A 19,911-nucleotide genomic window follows, 5' to 3' on the forward strand; every position below is an offset into this window, starting at 1 on the left:
CACAGTCAGTTATGACATATGTCAAAACCACTCACTTATTCATAAGTATTGAGTTACAAGCTCCTGTGAATGATTTACATTTTTAATAATTAGACTCACCTCAGAGTTACCATTATAAGGATGTCGTATTCACTCATTTGCATTTCAGTGGTGTGGGCTTGTTGGTGTGGGGAAAAGTGGAATCAGAGTTAGCTGGAAGTGAATTGCTCATAATTCGTAGCCTATTTTATGTTTGCGGAAAATACCCAGGAACTGTGGTTATCGATGTGGCATTGATAGAGCAGTTTTGAAATACTGTAATTGTAAACTGTGGATTTATACTTGTATTTGTTTCCTTGATTTTACCCATGGATACTTTTTGAAAAAGGGAGAGAGATGAAGAAAGCATGCATCTTTATCTGCATAGCACAGAAATGAGAAGGAGGCTCTAGTTACAGTTTCCCAGTCACAGGTAGTGTGATTATCCAAAGGACATGTGCAGTAATACCATTTATATTAACATCATGAATAAACATAAATATTATGTGCTATACTTTTTAACCATAAAATATGAATTATTTTTCTTTGCTAGTACATGCTTACTTTTTAAATATTAACTGTAGAGGTCTGAATTTGGTCTTTAAAATATAATTTTATGTAACTTTTATATTAGATTATCCATATATATATTTTTCCCTCAAAAAGAAGTCATGTTTGAGATCAGTAAATAGATGGCTTTACTAATCATTTGCAGGTAAAATGCTTTTGTAAATATGACCTATAAAAACAGTTTGGGAATTCCGTGGTTTATTTGGCCAACTACTTTTGTTCATACGTGTGTGTGTGTGTTTGGTTTTCATTACAATCTGAGTATACTCCTGGGAACATGTCTCATATGAATGCCATTCATCATCTGTCATGGCAGAAGCAACGTTGAAAACCTCTGCTTGAGGCTATTTCATATACTTTTGTGTGGTTAACTTTCTCCCATAAGTTGATGACTCCTGAATTTCTGTCATCACCCACAATCCTTTCTCTGGGGCTGCAGACTTATTTATTAAGCCACCCACCAGGCATCTTTATGTGGATGTCTTACAGCTCCCCAAACACATCATGTGTGAAACTGAACTCGTTTTCTATTCTATTTCCCCAACCCAACTGCTCTTTTTTCAGTGTTGTACATCATTTTCATCGATTATATTATCAGTCACCCAGTTCATTAAGAACATTAAGAATAATATTCCATGTCTCCCAGGTCAATAGCCTAGTCCTGTTTATCTCCTAAATATCTCTGAAATTATTTCTCTCCTTCCTCACTGCCTTCATCTTAGTACAACTGCTCATCATTTCCTGTTGGAACCATTTCATAGCCCAGTCGTTCTCAAATTTCAGCATGCGTCAGAAGCATTAAAACACAGATTGTTGGGTTCCCAACTGCAGACTTCCAGGTTCAGTATGTCTAGGGATAGTTACAAGAGATTACGTTTCTTAGCAGTTCAGGGTGATCCTGATTCTGCTGGTTTGGGGATCACTTTTTGAGAACCACAGTGATTGCCTGTTAATTGGCCTCCTTGCCACCAGAATAGTCACCTTATTATTTATTCTGCAAATTGCTTCCCAGAGGATCATTTTTTAAATGCAACTTGTATTATATCTCTCCCTTACTTAAACCCATTTACTGTCTTAGCGTCACACTTAAAATAGACTTAGTTTAACTCTTAACACTCAAATATGTGAAACCATGGCACTCCTATTGTTCTTATATCTGCATGTTGGAATATACATATCATAATTTTGTCCCATTGAGGCTAAGAACTTTTTCTAATATCTGGGGATGTTTATAGGTCAATCTGGCTATTAAAATCTCAATCAGTATCCAGTTTATACTCCCAGTCGCAGGGCTTCCTTCCTTCTTTATCCATACCTTTAAAAGATTTATGTCCTTTCCAAGGTTAGGAAGAAGATTGGGGTGTATGTAAGGGCGGCCCATTGGTTGAAACAAAATTGTGTAGTTGGGTCTGTTTATTTTTCTGCCAGCATTCTCTCCTGGTATTATCATCTGCTCTAGCCTCAGGCACTGGTGGTGGGCAGCTGTTATCCATATTACGTGCCATATTAAGTGACAAGCAGGTACCCAGCTGGCTCCTACTTTATAGCCATTTTATATCAGTTTTTAGAAAGGAGCAGTACTGCTTCTTTCCTTTATTCCCAGCAGCCTCTAAGTACACCACATGCTGGCCCCGAGTTGCCCGGACCTTGTGAGGATGTAAATACAGGCCCTTGCTACTCAAAGTGTGATAAGAGGCCAGTGGAATCTGTATGACTAGGGAGCAACTTGAAAATGAAGGCTCTGCTCCCCTCCCTCACTAGAACTACTGAATTAATGCCTGCATTTCAATGAGATCCTAGGGTGATCAAGTATGAGAAACTGGCCTAGGCCTCTAGGACCCCTAGAAATAGTCACCTCACCTGTTGCAGTTCTCTGTTCCTTCACAGTATATGAATTTGTAGAGTCTGTGTTAGCCAGTTTCTTCATCTGTGAAATGGGAACTATAATGCCTACCTTGGCAGATTATGATGTATATAAAATATTCAGCACAGTACCTTAGATGTGGCAAGTGTTACATAGTGGTAGCCACTATTAAGTCTGCATCTTCATCTTCTTGAATTTTGACAGCCTTTGGAAGTCTTCGTAAATAAGTCACCAACCTCCCCAAACAACCGCTAACCTACATCAGGGGTGGTGGTGCCCGAAAGTTAAGTGCGAAAGGGATTGTGGCTGGTTTAAAATTTGCCAATAAATATACTTGTACATTTATTTGCCAATAAATATACTTGTATATTTATTGGCTATACTGGTATAGCTTTGGGAATCTAAGAGTTTGCCTGCCTTCCACGGTTGAGTGGTTGATTTCTAGAAATACCAGATGTTAATGCTTGTAGCTCTGATCTGGGAGAATATATTAAAAGACACTCCATATCATAGTGAGAAGGGAAACACAAATCAGAAACATAGTGAGATACTACCACCAAAATCTATTTGAATGGCTAAAATAGAAGTACGATAATACCAAGTGTTGATGAAGATGTGAAGCTGTAATTCTCTTACATTGGTAGGGATATAAATGGTATAACCATTTTGGGGAAGTGTTTAGCAGTTTCTTAAAAAGTTAACAACAATAAAAGGAACGAACTCCAGCAGGCAGAAAATCAGTAAAGACATAGTTGAACTCAACAATGTCATCGTAAACTGGGTATAATTGACATTTGTAGATTCCTTTACCCAACAACAGCAGAATACACAGTCTTCTCAAGTTCACATAGAACACTCACCAAGACCACATTCTGGGCCATAGAACACACCTTAACAAATCCAAAAAAATTGAAATCGTACAATGTCTGCACTCAGACCGCAATGAAATTAAATTAGAAACCAGTAATAGAAAGATAGCTGAAAAAATCCCCAATTAAATGTGGAGATTAAACAACACATTTCTAAATAACATATGGGTCAAAGAAGAAATCACAAAAGAAATTTTAAAAATATTTTGAACAAAATGAAAATGAAAACACAACAAAATTCATGGAATGTGGTGAAAACAGTGCTTAGGGGGAGATACATAGTAATAAATGCATATAGTGGAAAGGAAGAAAGATTTAAAATCAATAATCTAAGCTTTCACCTTTGGAAACTAGAAAAAGAAGAGCAAATTAAATCCAAAGTAAGCAGAGGAAAAGAAATATTAAGAATTTGAGCAGAAATCAATGAAATTGAAAAGAAAAAAAATCAATAGAGAAAAATCAATGAAACCAAAAGCTGATTCTCTGAAAACTTCAGTAAAATTGATAAGCCTCTAGTCAAGCTAACAAAAAAAGAAAAAAAAGGACATGAATTACTACTATCTGAAAAGAGGAACATCACTATAGATCCTATGGGCATTAAAAAGATAATAAAAGAATACTATGAACAACTTTTCACACAAATTTGATAACCTAGGTGAAATGGACTAATTCCTTGCCAAAATTCACACAAGAAGAAACAGACAATCTGAAGAGGCCTATATATATTTTTAAAACTGATTCAACAATTAATAACCTTCCAAAATGGAAATCCCCAGGACCAGTTGTGTTCACTGGTGAATTCTACCACACTCTTGAGGAAGAAATTATACCAGTTCCCTATAATATATTTCAGAAGACACAAGGAAAAGGAATACTTTATAACTTAGTCTATGAAACAAACATTACCCTGGTAACAAAAGCAGACAAAGGCATTACAAAAAAAGAGAACTACAGACCAGTATCTCTCATGAACATAGGTACAAAGCTTCTTAACAAAATATTAGCAAATTGAATCCAACAATGTATAAAAAGACTTATACACCATAATCAAGTGATATTTATCCCAGTTATGCAGGGCTGTTTCAACATTCAAAAATCAATTAATGTAATCCATCACTTCAACAGGCTAAACAAGAAAAATCACATGATCCTATCAATAGAGGCAGAAAAACATTTGACAAAATTCAACACCCATTCATTATACAAAGCAATCGGTAAACTAGAAGTAGAGGAAAAACTGCATCAACTTGGTAAAGAATACTACAAATAATCTACAACTAACATCATACTTCATGATGAGAAACACGAAGCTCTTCCAGTAATATCAGGTACAAGGCAAGGATGTCCCCTTTTACCCCTCCTTTGCAGTATTACCCTGGAATTTCTAGCAAATACTATAGGACAAGAAAAGGAAATAAAAAGTATACAGATTGAAAAGGAAGAAATAAAACTGTCTTCATTTTCAGATGATAATATCATCAATGTAGAAACCCTGAAAGAATCAACAGAAAAACCTCCTGGAACTAATAAGTGATTACAGCAAGATTGCAGGTTACTAGGTTAATATACAAAAGTCAATTGCTTTCTGACACACCAGTTTTCAATTAAAAACACAGTCTCATTTACATTAACATTTCCAAAATGAAATACTTAGGTATAAACGTTAACAACATATATATAAGATCTATATGAGGAAAACTGTGAAACTCTGATGAATGAAATTAAAGAAGTACTAAATAAATTGAGAGACATTCCATATTGATGGATGGGAAAACTTAATATTGTTAAGTTTCCAAGATATCAACTCTTTCCAAGATTCGATGCAAACGTAATCAAAATACCAGAAAGTTATTTTGTAGATATTGATAAACTGATTCCAAAGCTTGTATGTAGAAGCCAAAGACCCAGAATAGCCAACACAACATTGAAGGAGAAGAACAAAGCTGGAGGACTGACAGTGTTTGACTTCAAGACTTACTGTGCAGCTACACTAATCAAGACACTGTGATGTTGGCAAAAGAACAGATGAATAAACCAGTGGAAGATAATAGCCCAGAAACAGACCCATGTAAATAGTTAATTGATCTTTGGCAAAGGAGCAAATGCAGCACAATGGAATAAAGAGAGTCTTTTCAACAAATGATGTTGGAAAAACTGGACATCAACATATACAAAAAATTAATCTAGGCACAGGCCTCAAACACTTCACCAAAATTAACTTAAAATGGACCATAGACTTCTATGTACGATGAAACACTACAAAACTTCTAGGAGAAAATCTGTTATACATGGCCTTGGGTATGGTGATGACTTTTTAGATACAAGACCAAAGACTGGATCGATGAAAGAAATAATAAACTAGACTTCACTAAAATTAAAATCTTCTGCTCTGCAAAAAGACTTTGTCAAGAGAATGAGAAGACAAGCCACAGATTGGGAGAAATTATTTTTAAAAGGCACATCTGATAAAGAACTGTTATCTAAAGTACAAAGAACCCCGAAAACTCAACAGTAAGAAAACAAATAACTTGATTTTAAAAATTGGCAAAAACCTTAACAGATATCTCATCAAAGAAGATATACAGATGGCAAATAAGCATATGAAAAGATGTTACACATCATATGTCATCAGAGAAATGAAAATTAAAACAACGAGATACCACTACAAACCTATTAGAATGGCCAAAATCTGGAACACTGACAGCACCGATGCTGGCAAGGATATGGAACAGCAGGAACTCTCAGTCATTGCTGGTGGGAATGCAAAATGGTACAGCCACTCTGGAAGACAGTTTAGCAGTTTCTGACAAAACTGAGCATACTTTTACCATACGATTCAGCAACTCTGCTCCTTGCCATTCACCCTCATGAGCTGAAAACATATGTCCACACAAAATTTGCGCATGGATGTTTATAGTAGCTTTGTTCATCATTCACAAAACTTGGGAACAACCAAGACGTGCCTCAGTAGGTGAATAGATAAACTGTGGTACATCTAGACAATGGAATTTTATTCAGTGCAAAAAAGAAATGCATTACAGAGCCACGAAAAAACATGGAGGAAATTCTAATGCATATTACTAAGTCAAAGAAGCCAACCTGAAAAGGCTACAGGGTGTATGATTCCAATTATACAACATTCTGGGAAATGCACAACTCTGGAGACTCTAAGGAGATAGGTGGTTACCAGTGGTTGCAGAGAGGGAGGCATGAAGACACAAAGCAGAGAGGATTTTTAGGGCTATGCAACTACTCTATATGAATCTACTAGATGATATATGTCATACATTTCTCTAAACTCAGAATTTGCAACATGAAGAGTGAACCCTAATTTAAACAATGGATTTTAGGTGATAATGAGGTGTCACTGTAGTGTCATCAGTTGTAACAAATGTACCACTTTGTGTAGGATCTTGATAGCTGGGGAGACTGTGCCTTTGTAGAGGCAAGGAAATCTTTTTTTTGGGCATTACTTTCAAGTTTAATTATTAAGTGACTGAGAAAAATTGGTAGAAGTTGATGGACTATAAAACAAATGTAATAAAGATAAATAATGTCAATAGAAAGATTTCTGTAATCAAGAACTAAATTGTTACCAAAACAAATTTCAGATCCCATCAATAGCTTTAATTAATTAAAACAACTGTAATTGAAGTTATAAATAGGCCCTTGGATTGTTTCCTAATATAATTAATGGAGAATAATAAATTGTTTGAACTTATTAGAAAAAGATTTAAATTCCTGACAGACCTGACATGAGTGCTAATCCCAGTGAAGGAAACATATTACTTGGGAGAAGGTATTAACAATGGTGTGCTGGTACTTGCTTAATAGCTAGCTTTCTGGGAAAAAAAATAAACAGAAGGGCTGATTTGTAGTTTTGAGGCACGGAAATCTTTGTATGGGAAATCTCTATACCTGCCATTCAATTTTTCTGTGAACCTAAAAGTTATAAAATATGAAGTCTATTTTTAAGTATGTCATATGGGTACATTGAATGTGCTTAATGAATTGTCTGATTCCAAAGTGTATTTTCTACTCTATAACACATCTCCTTGTGACTAGTACTCTGTCTCTCACTGCATGAGAGAGACACTCATTTTGGACAGACACTGCATGTCTGTCCACAATAGAGTACAAGGAAGGAGAGACAACTGTGACCGAGGCAAGAATTTTGGATCTAGAATTCCACCAAAAGAAGCCAGTTCAAGCCAAGAGGAAAAGCACGTATTTTTACATAAATTAAATCTCTACTTATGGATCATGGCACTGAAGATGCTGACAGCTGCCAGGTGCTCTGTGAAGGCCACGTTCCCACCAACTATTCTAGGCCACTCTTGGGAGATTTTCCTTGGCCATGAGACCTCACTGAGGAGCTTCTCTTTTAAACACAACATTCCTCCAGCAGCTAAGTCTGGTGGGTGGCACACTGTGACTGTGATTTCTGGGGATGGCATTGGACCTGAACTTATGCTGTGCAACAAGAATGTGTTCAGACATGTGTGTGTGCCCGTGGACTTTGAGGAAGTGCAGATTACCTCCACTTCTAGTGAAGAGGAAGAAGTTCACAGTGCCATCATGGCAGTCCATCAAAACCACGTGGCCTTGAAGGGCAACTTTGAAACTGACTACAACCTACCACCATCTCACAAATCACAAAACAGTGTGTTTCGCAGTACTCTAGATCTCTATGTCAGTGTCATTCGTTTTAAGAGCCTACTAGGTGTGGAAACTAGGCACAAGACATCAGAGGGTGAATACAGCAACCTGGAGCATGAGAGTGTGAAAGGAGTGATAGAGGGCCTTAAAGATCATTCCTAAGGCCAAGCTTTTGCATGTTGCTGAATATGATTTCCAGCTGGCCCAGCAGATGGGGTGCGAAAAAGTGACGGCTGTGCACAAGGCCAACATCATGAAACTGGGAGATGGTCTCTTCCTCCAGTGCTGTAGGGAGGTGGCATCCTGCTATCCTCAGCTCATTTTTGAGAGCATGATTGTGGATAACACCACCATGCAGCTGGTAACCTGGCCCCAGCAGTCTGATGTCATGGTGATGCCCAGTCTTTATGGCAACATTGTTAATAACGTCTGCACAGAGTTGGTTGGGGGAGCAGGCCTTGTGCCTAGTGCCAACTATGGCCACATATATGCGGTGTTTGAAATGGCCTCAAGGCAATCAGGCAAGACTATAACCAATAAAAATGTGGCCAACCCTACTGCCATGCTGCTGGCAAGTTGTATCATTCTGGATTACCTCAAGTTCCATTCCTCTGCCACCTCCATTCGTATTGCAGTCTTGGCATCCATGGAGAACAAAGACATCCAAACTCCAGACATTGGAGGCCAGGGTACCACATCGGATGTCATTCAGAATATCATAGATGACATCAGTGTTGCCAATTAAACAGTCAGTGCCTTAGAGGCTGAGCTAGCCTTCAAATTCCTTCCTGTCCCACACTTTACGTTACTCTACCCAGTCAGAAAGCCCAGCCAGCTTGGCTAATGTGGACTCTAGAATAAACTAGCTCCTGTTCCAACTCAGAAGAGGTAGGGGGAGGGAATCAAGTCTGATTTTTTTTCTATTAAATTTGAATGCCATAAACATTGCTGGTTTACATTAGCCATACCTATTTTGTCGTCTGTGTATTGAGGAATTCTTCTCTATTTTAATGCACAATTCACACTTTTCTATGAGATGATGCAGTGAATAAATCAGTTGTTCGTAGAGTCCTGGGCCTTTTCCAGAACCTGGCACACTGATTTTCTCTTATCTGGGTCATTAAAATTGCGCAAACCAGCCTGCAAAGGAGGCTGGCTTCTCTCTGGAGGTTGTTAATGAGTTAATTGGTGCCATAAAATTTGCCTACAAAATATACATTGTCATTTTAATAATAAATAAGGTACCATAAAGCTGAGCTAGTTCAGAATGCTTCCACTCCCTCCTAGATATCCTGTCTTTTCTCCTGGTCTTGTTTATGTGAGGAAGGAATTTTTGCTGGTGTAATTTTTCACACATGGGCATCTCTGAGTACCGCAGCACTCCTGCAAAGGGGGTTCTTGAATTCCTTCCTTGAGCCTCTAAGCTCAAGAGTCTAGACATTATATACCCAGTTAACAGGCACTGGGCCCATGACTCTTTGCTCTACAAATAGAACCATGGACTGTAAACTCCATGCTCACTGCTTTACAATCTTCCATGGTTTACTTTCTTTTAATCTCTCTTTCAAAGAGAGAGTGTACATAAGAAAATGAAAAACACTGAGCTCGTTTGAATGTTTGCTGTCATTTTATTATAATATATTTTATTTACAGTAATTCTAAGGTCATAGGTGGGAGAAACACAAACAAAAATGATAATTTTATTAGTGCTGGGAAATATTTATTACTCAAGTAGGAAATAAAAGCAATGACTATAAACATGTACAGTAGTTTTATCGGCAGGAATAGCTTGCAGATAGAAGGGAGATTGAAAAAAATAGTAAATCCTTAATAATATTTTGGAAACCTCTGTGTCTCAGCTATAACCCTTGGATCCTACCATGGTTCTTGGGCCATAAGCTAAAGATATTGGACTGAGACCTGAAAAAGTCCTTATGGTTTCCAAAAGACTCTGTCTTATATTGCGTTAATCTCACCTATCCTCATTATGTATAATGTCAGGGCTCAGGGTTTGGAAAACCAAACGCTAGTTTGAGGGGATTTCATTTGAGGAGGAGATGACTACCTTCAACCCTATCTAGAGGTCTTTCTTGAAGAACAAGGCAAGCAGGGAGAAGTCAGTTATAAAATAATGACGGTATTCCTTTTATTGGACACTAAACATGTCATTGGCCATGGCTGCCACTGACCTGTATGGTACTTTCCTCTGGGCAGATATAGACCTGGAACCAGAGGCATGGTTTGATGAGTGGAGAAGGGATGGATTTTTGGCTTGAAGTCCCCCTACCTCCAATGCTACATGAACCCGTACTACCTTAACCCACTCTCCCCACTCTGTACCCCTTTCTCTCATGGCTAGGGAAGTTTACTCCCCGCACAGCCAGCCCAACTGCAGACAGTAGCCCAACTATTGGCTTTTATCTGCCAATGGGAATTTCTGCTGATAGGTACATTTGAGCTGAAGTTTCCCCTCTTCGTTAAAGATGACTGTTTCCAAAATCTTCCCATAGTTTTTGGGCCAGACTGCTGTGATGGCACCTAATACACCACAGTGGAATTTTCCATTTATCAGTATTTGATATTCCCACTTAGCTGTGAGCATCTCTAGGGCAAATACCGTGTATTCTTTTTCCTTGTCCTCTGTATCCCCTAACATAATGACTGGTACATACAAAATAAGTAATATGTTTATTGAATCAACCAAAAAATGAATGATATGGGTGACACTGCCTAACTTTTCTTATATGTAACATGAGATAATAACTGTACCTACCTCACAGCGTTGTTGGGAAAATAGAGCAAGAAAATACACGTAAAGCTGGTAGCACTGTGCCTGTCCAATGGTTAGTGCTTGGTGTAGTTTATAAATTATTATTTTCATTACTATCCATTATATACCATTCTAAAAGCTAGTTCTGAGGAGAACTGGGAAATGCTATTAATTCATTACTGTCTTTGGAATTTACTGGATAAGTTACTTTACCTATTATTCTATTATGGGTTTGTAACTGACTTTCAACTAGGGTAGCAAACTATATCTGCTTATTCATCAAGTCCCCTTATCTCTCTCCTTTTTATTTCTTGAATCCAGCCATCTCTCTTCTTTCTCACTTACCCCTCCTTTCTCATTAGGCTTTCTCATCTTTGGTGACTTCCCAATCTCTGTTCCTTCTCTACCTTGTGTCCTGCCTATAGTTTAGCCCACTTAAATCTATTTCTACAGCGCACTCAGCCTGAACTTTCTAAAAGGGAAATAGGATCATGTCACTTCCTTACCTAACACTTCTCATTGAACAGCTTTCCTTTGGCCTTGAAAGAAAGTCAACTGAGCACGGCATGAAAGACCTTCCATATTCTGATCTCTGCTTCCTTCTCCAGGTTCACCATTTCTACCCCCTCTCCCCATCCCAATAACAACACAAAGTGGCACAAGAGAGTGCAAGCAGAGCTCCTTGTCAAAGAGCCATGTATTCTTTCTAGTTCAGGCCTTTGTATGTGGTCTTGCTTCTTCTCCCCTTCAGGAGATGATCTCCTTGTTATCTAGAGGACTAGATGTAATTGTCGCCACCTTTGGGAAGCCTTCCTTGACTAGCTCTTTCCATTCCCTGCTGAGATTGAAGGGAGGAACTCCCAGTTCCCCCAGAGTCCTCTGTGTATCCTATTTAGTGTTTTTCTCTCCAGTTGTCATTACATGCTTTCCTTCCCATCAACCTTACTATACAATGTGTTCCTTGGCAACAGGGGCAGTTGAGTCATGGATCACTACAGCATCAGCACCTAGGACAGGGACAAGCTCTTTAGCGTATGGTCATTCTAAATATTAATGGAAGGAAGATAGGAAGGAAGGTCAAAGGAAGGAAGAAAAGAATGGACTGAATTCCCAGGTAGGAGTGGAGGATTGGAAGAACATCTATTGCAAAATTCTCCTGTTTGGCTCCAGTGTATGAACCTTTACAAGATTGCTTCTCTCTAGAGAGCACTGAAGCCCTCAAGGCCATAAAACGGGTAGTTGGCAGGCTGCCTCTGTTTCTTGAGAAGATTTCTGTATTATTGTTACATAATTTTTATCTTAGGTTTGTCAGTTTATTCTGCTTTGTTTAAAGCTAAATTCTGCTATCAATAAATATCAATACAAAGTTGGACAGCTAAACGGTATCACTCTGTAAATATCTTTCCTCACCACCATCTTCATAGATTTGGTTTTCTAGAAGGATGTTTTAACATTCTTACTTCAGCTTTCTGGTATTCAAAATCTTGTTAGGGGACATCTATGAATTTTGGGGAAAACAATGAATCTGTTTAAAAGTTCAACAGGGAAGATTCCTCTAAGAACCAGGAAAACCTGTGTTTTTCACCATGAATTTGTGCCCTTCTTGTACTAGATAATGTGAGGTATTTAATCAATTGAAAGTTTCCCTCATTGCCTTCCCTACTAGCAGGCACAGGAAAAAGCCTTCAGCAATTTTTTCTTCTCTGAAATTTTCTCTTGTCATTCTATTACTTGATTTTAATGTATTTTGCGCTATTAATTTCATTTTCTTATATTTTGTTTTACTGTAAGCCACTTAAATCACAATTAAGGAACACAAAAGGAGAACTGGGTTCTTCACCTTTTCCCTCTTTTCCTTCATTCTAGTTCATTTTCAACATTGGCATCAGACGGATCTCCTTAAAGCAGTGTTTAGATTGCCATTACTCTGTTCCCTCAATTTGTAATGTATTCAAAACCCTCCATAATTTTAGCTCACACTGTCTTTCCACTCTTAGAGGTTCCAATTTTCCTAGATAATGTTCCAGGCAATAAAGATACCTTCATTTACCTAAGTACAACCTTATCTTTTCCTTCTATGTAATGTAATTCCTCTCATTAAGGAATTTCCCAGTTGAGTCTCTCTGCCTGTTACAAGTCTACCCATTATTCAAGGTTCCAAAAGTACTTCCTTTACGAGAAGGTTTCTGATTACCCCCATCCAGATATACTCCCCTTATCCTCTCTGAATACACAAAACCCTTTTATTGGACTTTTGAACTCGTTCATTTCACATTTTGTCTTGTATTAATGTTTTATCTACTTGACTTGAGCCTTAATATATTATACGCTCCTTGAGGATAGGGATATTTTAGCCCATGTTCTGGATCTTGTATTACTCAATATAGTGCATTGTATGTAGTAGGTACTAATTAAATACATACCAAATTGGATTGAAGATAATGATGATTTTAGCTAATAAATTTTTTGTTTCTTATGTGCCATACATAATTCTTCATGCTTTGCATGAAGAATTTTATTTAATTCTCATATTAGATGAGAATTTTATTTAATTCTCAGATGATTAGTATTGTAGTCCCAATTTTGTAGATGAGAAAACTGAGGCCTGTAGAGGTTAAAAGATTGGTCTAAGGTCACACAATTAACAGGCGGTGAAGCCTGAGTTCCAGTTCTGGCACTGTGGCTCTAGAACCCAGGTGTTTAAATGGTCATGAGGGTTCGTACATGGTGAGTTTCTCATACTCTTATATGAAAGTGGATTAGGTTTCACCAATAGATCTCTGTTCATTATACCACAGCTATCTCCTAATATAATCTATAGGAAAAGTTATTGCTAACGTTTTTTGAACCCTTACTATTGTGTTAGGTACTGTCCTAGATGGTTTACATATATTAACTCATTTAATCTTCATATGAGCCAATTATATTGACAAAGAAACCGAAGCACAGAAAAGGTAACTGACTTGCTCAAGGTCAATCAGATTGTAAATAGTGGAGCCAGGATTAAAATCAAGCCAGTGGCACCAGTGTCTAACCACTATTACTAAACTGCTTCCCCACATTTTAGGTGGTCTAGATAGCCCAGGATGAGAAAGGCAGAATATCTAATCAGGAGAATAGTGCCGGAATCAAGCATCACATGTTGAACATGGTAAATCAAATAGTCGAACTGCTTCTTTGTAGTAATGGCAGATAAAAAAAGACAAAAACATGGAAAAGAAATGATGTGCTGTTGAAACAAGAGAATAAAATAATGATAGGAAGTGGAAAAGCAATGCTGAATTTTGCAAAGAGGAGAATTTTGAATAAATTTATCCAGTTCTGGCTCATTACAGAGGTTGCAAGAAACTGACAGTATTACTGGGGGCTCAGCTGGGAATATGTAAAATGTCTGCGGGAAGCTGTTACAGAGCTAGAAATTTTTTGAAGGGAGACACTTGGTTCTTGGAGTTTGTCTGACAACTTGCATAACCTTGGGACTCAATGCGGTAAAGTCTTCTTCACATTGAAATGAATTTGCTGACATGGGAAGCTACATATATTGCATTTGTGATTGCTCTAAGAAATGCAAGGAAAAGAGAAAAGAGACACATTGAAAATGGAAAACAAAAATCACTCAACTTCACAAAGCAATTTAAAAATTGGAATATCTTGTTACCAATTTTGCAAATGCTTAAAAACCAACACAGCCTGAGTAAAAACAGTGTCTACTGAGAAAGACACTAGTCTGGGCTTTCATCTGCTTAAGCATCTGGTTTGCTAGAGCTAATGCCAAATTTAGTTCATGCCAAATAGATGTAAATGAATGGTTGTTGCCACAAGGGAGAAAGAAAATATTGTGTATGTTCAAATACAAGTTATTTCCCCCTTTTTTATCCCTCAGAAAAAAAGAATTCCCTTAAATTCAAATCCTTATAATGTTCTTATATTAACAGGTGTTCTGTCAGTTCTTTGATTTTGAGTGGCAGAGTATTTGGAGTAGGGAAAAACAGGACATTAGCTATGCCAGTTTGGGGCTTTTATAGAAATTATCTGTAGAATAAATTTTTAAAGGAGGCAAAAAAAAAATCCCTCAACAAAAAATGAGTCATTATTCCTGGGAGCATATTGTCATAATTGCAAGTATTGAGTGTCATTATATATGTGCCTTTTAAAAATCACTTAATGACAAATTTCAGGTTTTGGTGACACTGTGGAGATCGCATATATTTACCTACTAGACAAATGGGGAAATGAATCCTAATATTATACAATTGGATTCTTGTGACTTTGCTTGAGATTTCTAACGAAAGCATCAAATACAGATTCAAAAAGTGCTTTATCTCAAACTACTTAGACAGATGGGATGATGATAGGTTTGGAAAACTTTAGAGAACTTGAAAAATGACTCTGGGTTGGGGAAGACCTTGAGGTCAAGATTCATGGGAAGAGATTAAATGAAATTATTTCAATGTCGTGGTAAAGGAAAAAGTAATAATTCTAAGTTAATCTATTATTTAATATCACCTATTAAATAATGCATTCAAAACAACTATGTGTAATAACTGAATCCACAAATCAAATCGTATGCATAGTTATCTCATTAATATGTCCCTCAGAGTTATTCAACTTTGCCCAGAATATTTTTTCTTCCTGTTTTCTTTTTTAGATCTTATCACTGATAAAAAAAGGAATCATTTTCCTTATATTTGGAGTTGCTTCCTATTTAGGCATTTACATTAGCTCCTAAATGGAACATGGGAAATGAGAAAAATGAAAGAAAATAGATTTTGAAGTTATTGTGCAGAAATCTATAATAGCAGAGGAAGACGTCAAGATTTCTGGAAATATTAGTAGTATTGTGGAAAGAAATGCAAAGGAATTTCAAATGAAATAATATTTAACTAGTTAAGGCTGTGGCTGGAGCCATACCTCGGGTACTTCATCTAGGTTTGATTTTTCAGATTGATAAAAGATGTAATTTCTGTGAAAAAGCACGGTGTCACAAATCAACTATATGCCAAATACCAGAAAAAGATGTTGGAAAGCCTGGTTTATAAATAACGTGTTTACTCCACGGTAAGAAAAGTCTCTGGGATTGATCCTTTACAAGGTATTCATGTTGTGATGGAATTAGGTTATTTGGATGCCAATTTTACTCTTGCCAGCAGCAAGGTACTTGTGGCACAGTAACTTCATCCATCTGTACTTTTAGTTATTCACTTGTTCCTCAGTGTTGTTTGACCTCCACTGAACACTTGCTTTGAGCTGGGTGCTGTGCAAACCACTGAGGGTGCAGCTTGCCTATCAATGTCCTTTCTCTCCAGGATCCCTCGGGGCTGAGGGAATCAACAATCATACAGGAATTACAGTCATACCTTGTTTTATTGTTCTTCACTTTATTGTGTTTTTAACAACATCAAGCAAGTCTGTTGACACCATTTTTCCAACAGCATTTGTTCACTTCGTGTCTCTGTATCATTTTGGTAAAATTCTTGCAATATTTCAAACGTTTTTATTAGTATATTTGTTATGGTGATCTGTGATCAGTGATCTTTGATGTTATGATTGCAAAAAGATTACAACTTGCTGACAGATCAGATGGTGGTCAGCATTTTTTAGCAGTAAATTTTGTTTCATCAAGGTATGTACCTTGTGTTCTTAGACATAATGCTATGGTATACTTCATAAACTACAGTATGGTGTAAACATAAATTTTATGTGCACTGAGAAACCAAAGCATTTGTGTGACTCGCTTTATTGCAATTTTTGCTTTATTGTGGTGGTCTGGAACCGAACCTGCAGTATCCCTGAGGTACGAAATGGGGTGTGATAAGTATTGCAATAGAGGTATAAGCAAGGCGCCGTGAGAGCACAGAAGAGGAGAAATCAGAAATCTTCCCAGAGTAAGTTGTGCCTCTATGGGGGAGAGAGGGAGAGAGAGAGAGAGAGAGAGAAAGAAAAAGAAAGGAGAAGTAGGAGACAGAAGGGGAGGACCCTGACTGGGAGAGCTCTTAATACCATCACAAGCCACTTGTCTGCCCATTACCTGATACAGCTTTTACTCTTAACTCCCATCCTTTCTTATTTTGCATGTAATTACTGTTGAACTCATTTTACCTACAAAACCTTGCCCTAATGATGTTTACCTAAAAGGTAAGATTTTCAAGGTTAAAGGGGAGCATCCGATTTTTCTGTGAAGTGATTTTTTTGGAATGAACTCTTTACATTGATTAGTGAACCTGATTAGACGCCTCATCGTAGTTGACTCTAATTCTTGTGATTAGGAAGATTTATTATTTTTCTTAAGCTCCTTCAAAGCCCAATGCTGCTCTTCAAAGCCTTTCTGGTTTTTTTTCATGTTTTTCTGTCAGTATCTCTGTGAGAACGGCTCATCATTTTGTTCTTTCCAGCACCCTTCTTGTTTCCTTCATCTCTCTCAAATGCCTCCTTGATAGTGAACTAGATCTCTAGAAACATGTCATCTTTTCTTCCTTGGTGATCAGCTCCAGAGTGAACTCCCTGCTCCGATACCATTTTGACTTCTCACTCCTTCTGCAAACGGCCTTGCATTTCGTTTGACATTGTATCTGTTGCCCTCCTCAGTCACCTTTCATTCTAATGGCAGTGGCATCATCTACTCCCCTGTTGGCCCTGAGAAGCTGCCCATAGGCTAGGCTCTGCCTGGGGTCTGTCGGAGTTGCACATCCCTCTTCTCTGTCATGGTAGCAAAAGGCATGCCCATGGCTCGAACATTCACCACACTCCTCTGGTTCAGGTAAATAAACAAACCACCACAACAGCATTTCCAGTGAGAATAACCTTATCACTCTTCCACCTGATATTTTCATCTTCTTTTTCCAAGAAGCCGCCTTTCTACAAAAAAGGTTGTCAAACTCTTGATCTTCTCCAGTGAGCCTATTTCATGTCTGTTTAGAGCACTCCAGAAATGGGCAGCTGAGGGTATTAGCATGACCTGGCCATGGTTATTGTTTTCCTCCAGGTTGACAGATGCTTTTTGTAGAATCCAGCTGAATTTCATTGGAAAAGAGCTTAAAATGCACAGGAGGAGGAAAGTACTTCTCTCAGGATCCCTGCTGAGCTGATAGCAGTCTATGCGAAGTCATCTATTTAAACAGAAATAAACATGCCTTGGGATTCCAGGAGCCTATTTTCAGCTTTATTAAGCTATTTTCGGGTTTATTAAGAAATCTGTGTTTAATTTTTCCAGACATCTTCAGTGTTGTTCATTTAGCTTTTCTCTGTGTGTAGATCAGTTAGAACCCTTGATGAGAAAGCAGACTTGGAATTCTGCCCCTCATGGAAACACAATGCGTTCAGAGAAGAATAAAGAACCTGGAAGACTTCTGAGGGCCTAGGCAGAAACTTGTACTTAACTGGCTTTTCGTGGGGAAAAGTATTCCTGGTCAGATGTTGCCTGTGCCTGGGTCCTGGAAGATTTCACTGTTGGGTATTTTTTTCCTTTTAAAAGGTCCCTCGGATTTATACAGCTTGGTCACCTGTAATAAGTCATACACTGCTCTAGGCCAGGGTCAGCTCTGTGTGTGTGTGGGGGGGGATAGTAAATATTGTAGTTTTTGTGGGCCACGTGGTCTCTGTTACAAGCGTTCAATGCTGTCATTTTAAAGCAACGGGAGCCACAGACAATAAATGTGACTGGGTTCTAATAAGACTTTACTTATGGACACTGCAATTTAAACTTCACATAATTTCCATGTCATGTAATATGACCCTGATATCATAGGACTTTCATTTGTCAGAAGGGGAATTAGGCAGTGAGCCTGAAAACACAAATAATGAAAATTATGTCAAGTTCTAAGGGAGGAAGAAAGAAAACAAAACAAAACAAGGGTACTGTAACTGAGAGCAACTGGTGGTTGAAGGACTGAGGATGTGGGTTGCTTGAGCTAATCAGGGAAGGCTTTTCTGAGGTGGCATCTGAGCTTATCTGTGAATGATGCCTGAGAGACGTGAACATCTCGTGCAAGTAGCAGGAACAGGGAAGGGAAAGCACTGAGTCAGGCAGAGCTCCGGGCATTTGAAGAAGCAAGACGACTGGTTTCGCTGGAGAGGACATTGCCTGGCCCTCCTCTTTCCCTTCTGCAATGAGAGAGGGATGTGGTGATGGTCAGCTAGGATTCTGGCTCAGATGAAGGGCTTTGGGATTCATTCAGGTACCAGTGCCAGACCATAGGTAGGTTTAAAGTTGGAGAGTGATGGGAAGTGGTTTAAGAATTTGGACAGGTCACTTTGGCTGCTGGGTGGATGAGAGATTGAGGTGGGGGAATGAGAGTGGAGGCCAGGTGGTCGGGAAAAGTGGTTAGGAGGCATGTCTGAAATACAGTCTTTTCCATTTACTTTCCTAACACTTTTCTTAAGGTCTGGATCTGACAGAGGCTAAGGAGACAGTGAAGAAAAGTGATGAAATATATAGCTCAGGTTGAATTACCAAATGAGATTTACATCAATAACACTACCAAGAAATTAAGTCCATATTATACTCTATAATGGCCTATATGGATATGGAAAACTAATCTAAAAAAGAGTGGATATATGTGTATGTATAGCTGATTCACTTTGCTGTATACCTGAAACTAACATAACATTATAAATCAACTATACTCCAATAAAAATTAAAAGAATTTTTTTTTTTTTTTTTTGTGCGGTACGCGGGCCTCTCACTGTTGTGGCCCCTCCCGTTGTGGAGCACAGGCTCCGGACACGCAGGCTCAGCGGCCATGGCTCACCGGTGCAGCCGTTCTGCAGCATGTGGGGTCTTCCCGGACCAGGGCACAAACCCGCGTGCCCTGCATTGGCAGGCGGACTCCCAACCACTGCGCCACCAGGGAAGCCCAAAAGAAAAATTTTTTTAAAAAGAAATTAAGTCCACATTATTTCTATTACCTCAGCATTGCTCACAATGACAGCTAACTATCCTGGGGGTGCTTGCTAGGTGTGGCATTATTTCATTTCATGTTCACAGAAATTCTGTGAGGTTGGTGTCTTTATCCACTCTACAGATGAAGAATCTAAATTTTAATAGGTTCTGCAATGAGCCAAGAGGTCTCAAAACTGGTAGGTGGCAGAGGGAGTCTAGGACCCACGCTTGTCTGACTCTTAAGTATGTGATCTTTGCCTTTATGTTTCAGTTATCTGTTACT

The 19,911-nt window shown here is 38.2% G+C and overlaps 2 protein-coding genes across 4 annotated transcripts in view; both read left to right on the plus strand.

Annotated features, from left to right (window-relative positions):
• The window catches only part of NELL1 (neural EGFL like 1), an 872,742-nt gene that overhangs the window by 583,695 nt on the left and 269,136 nt on the right, over positions 1-19,911 (plus strand). The window lies entirely within an intron of this gene.
• On the plus strand, positions 7,585-8,725 carry IDH3G (isocitrate dehydrogenase (NAD(+)) 3 non-catalytic subunit gamma). Its single transcript, XM_060017593.1, is given in 2 exon segments — positions 7,585-8,121; positions 8,123-8,725. Coding segments are annotated over 2 exon segments (1,140 nt in total).

This window comes from Delphinus delphis, chromosome 8 (assembly GCF_949987515.2).
Source record: "Delphinus delphis chromosome 8, mDelDel1.2, whole genome shotgun sequence".
Taxonomy (NCBI): domain Eukaryota; kingdom Metazoa; phylum Chordata; class Mammalia; order Artiodactyla; family Delphinidae; genus Delphinus; species Delphinus delphis.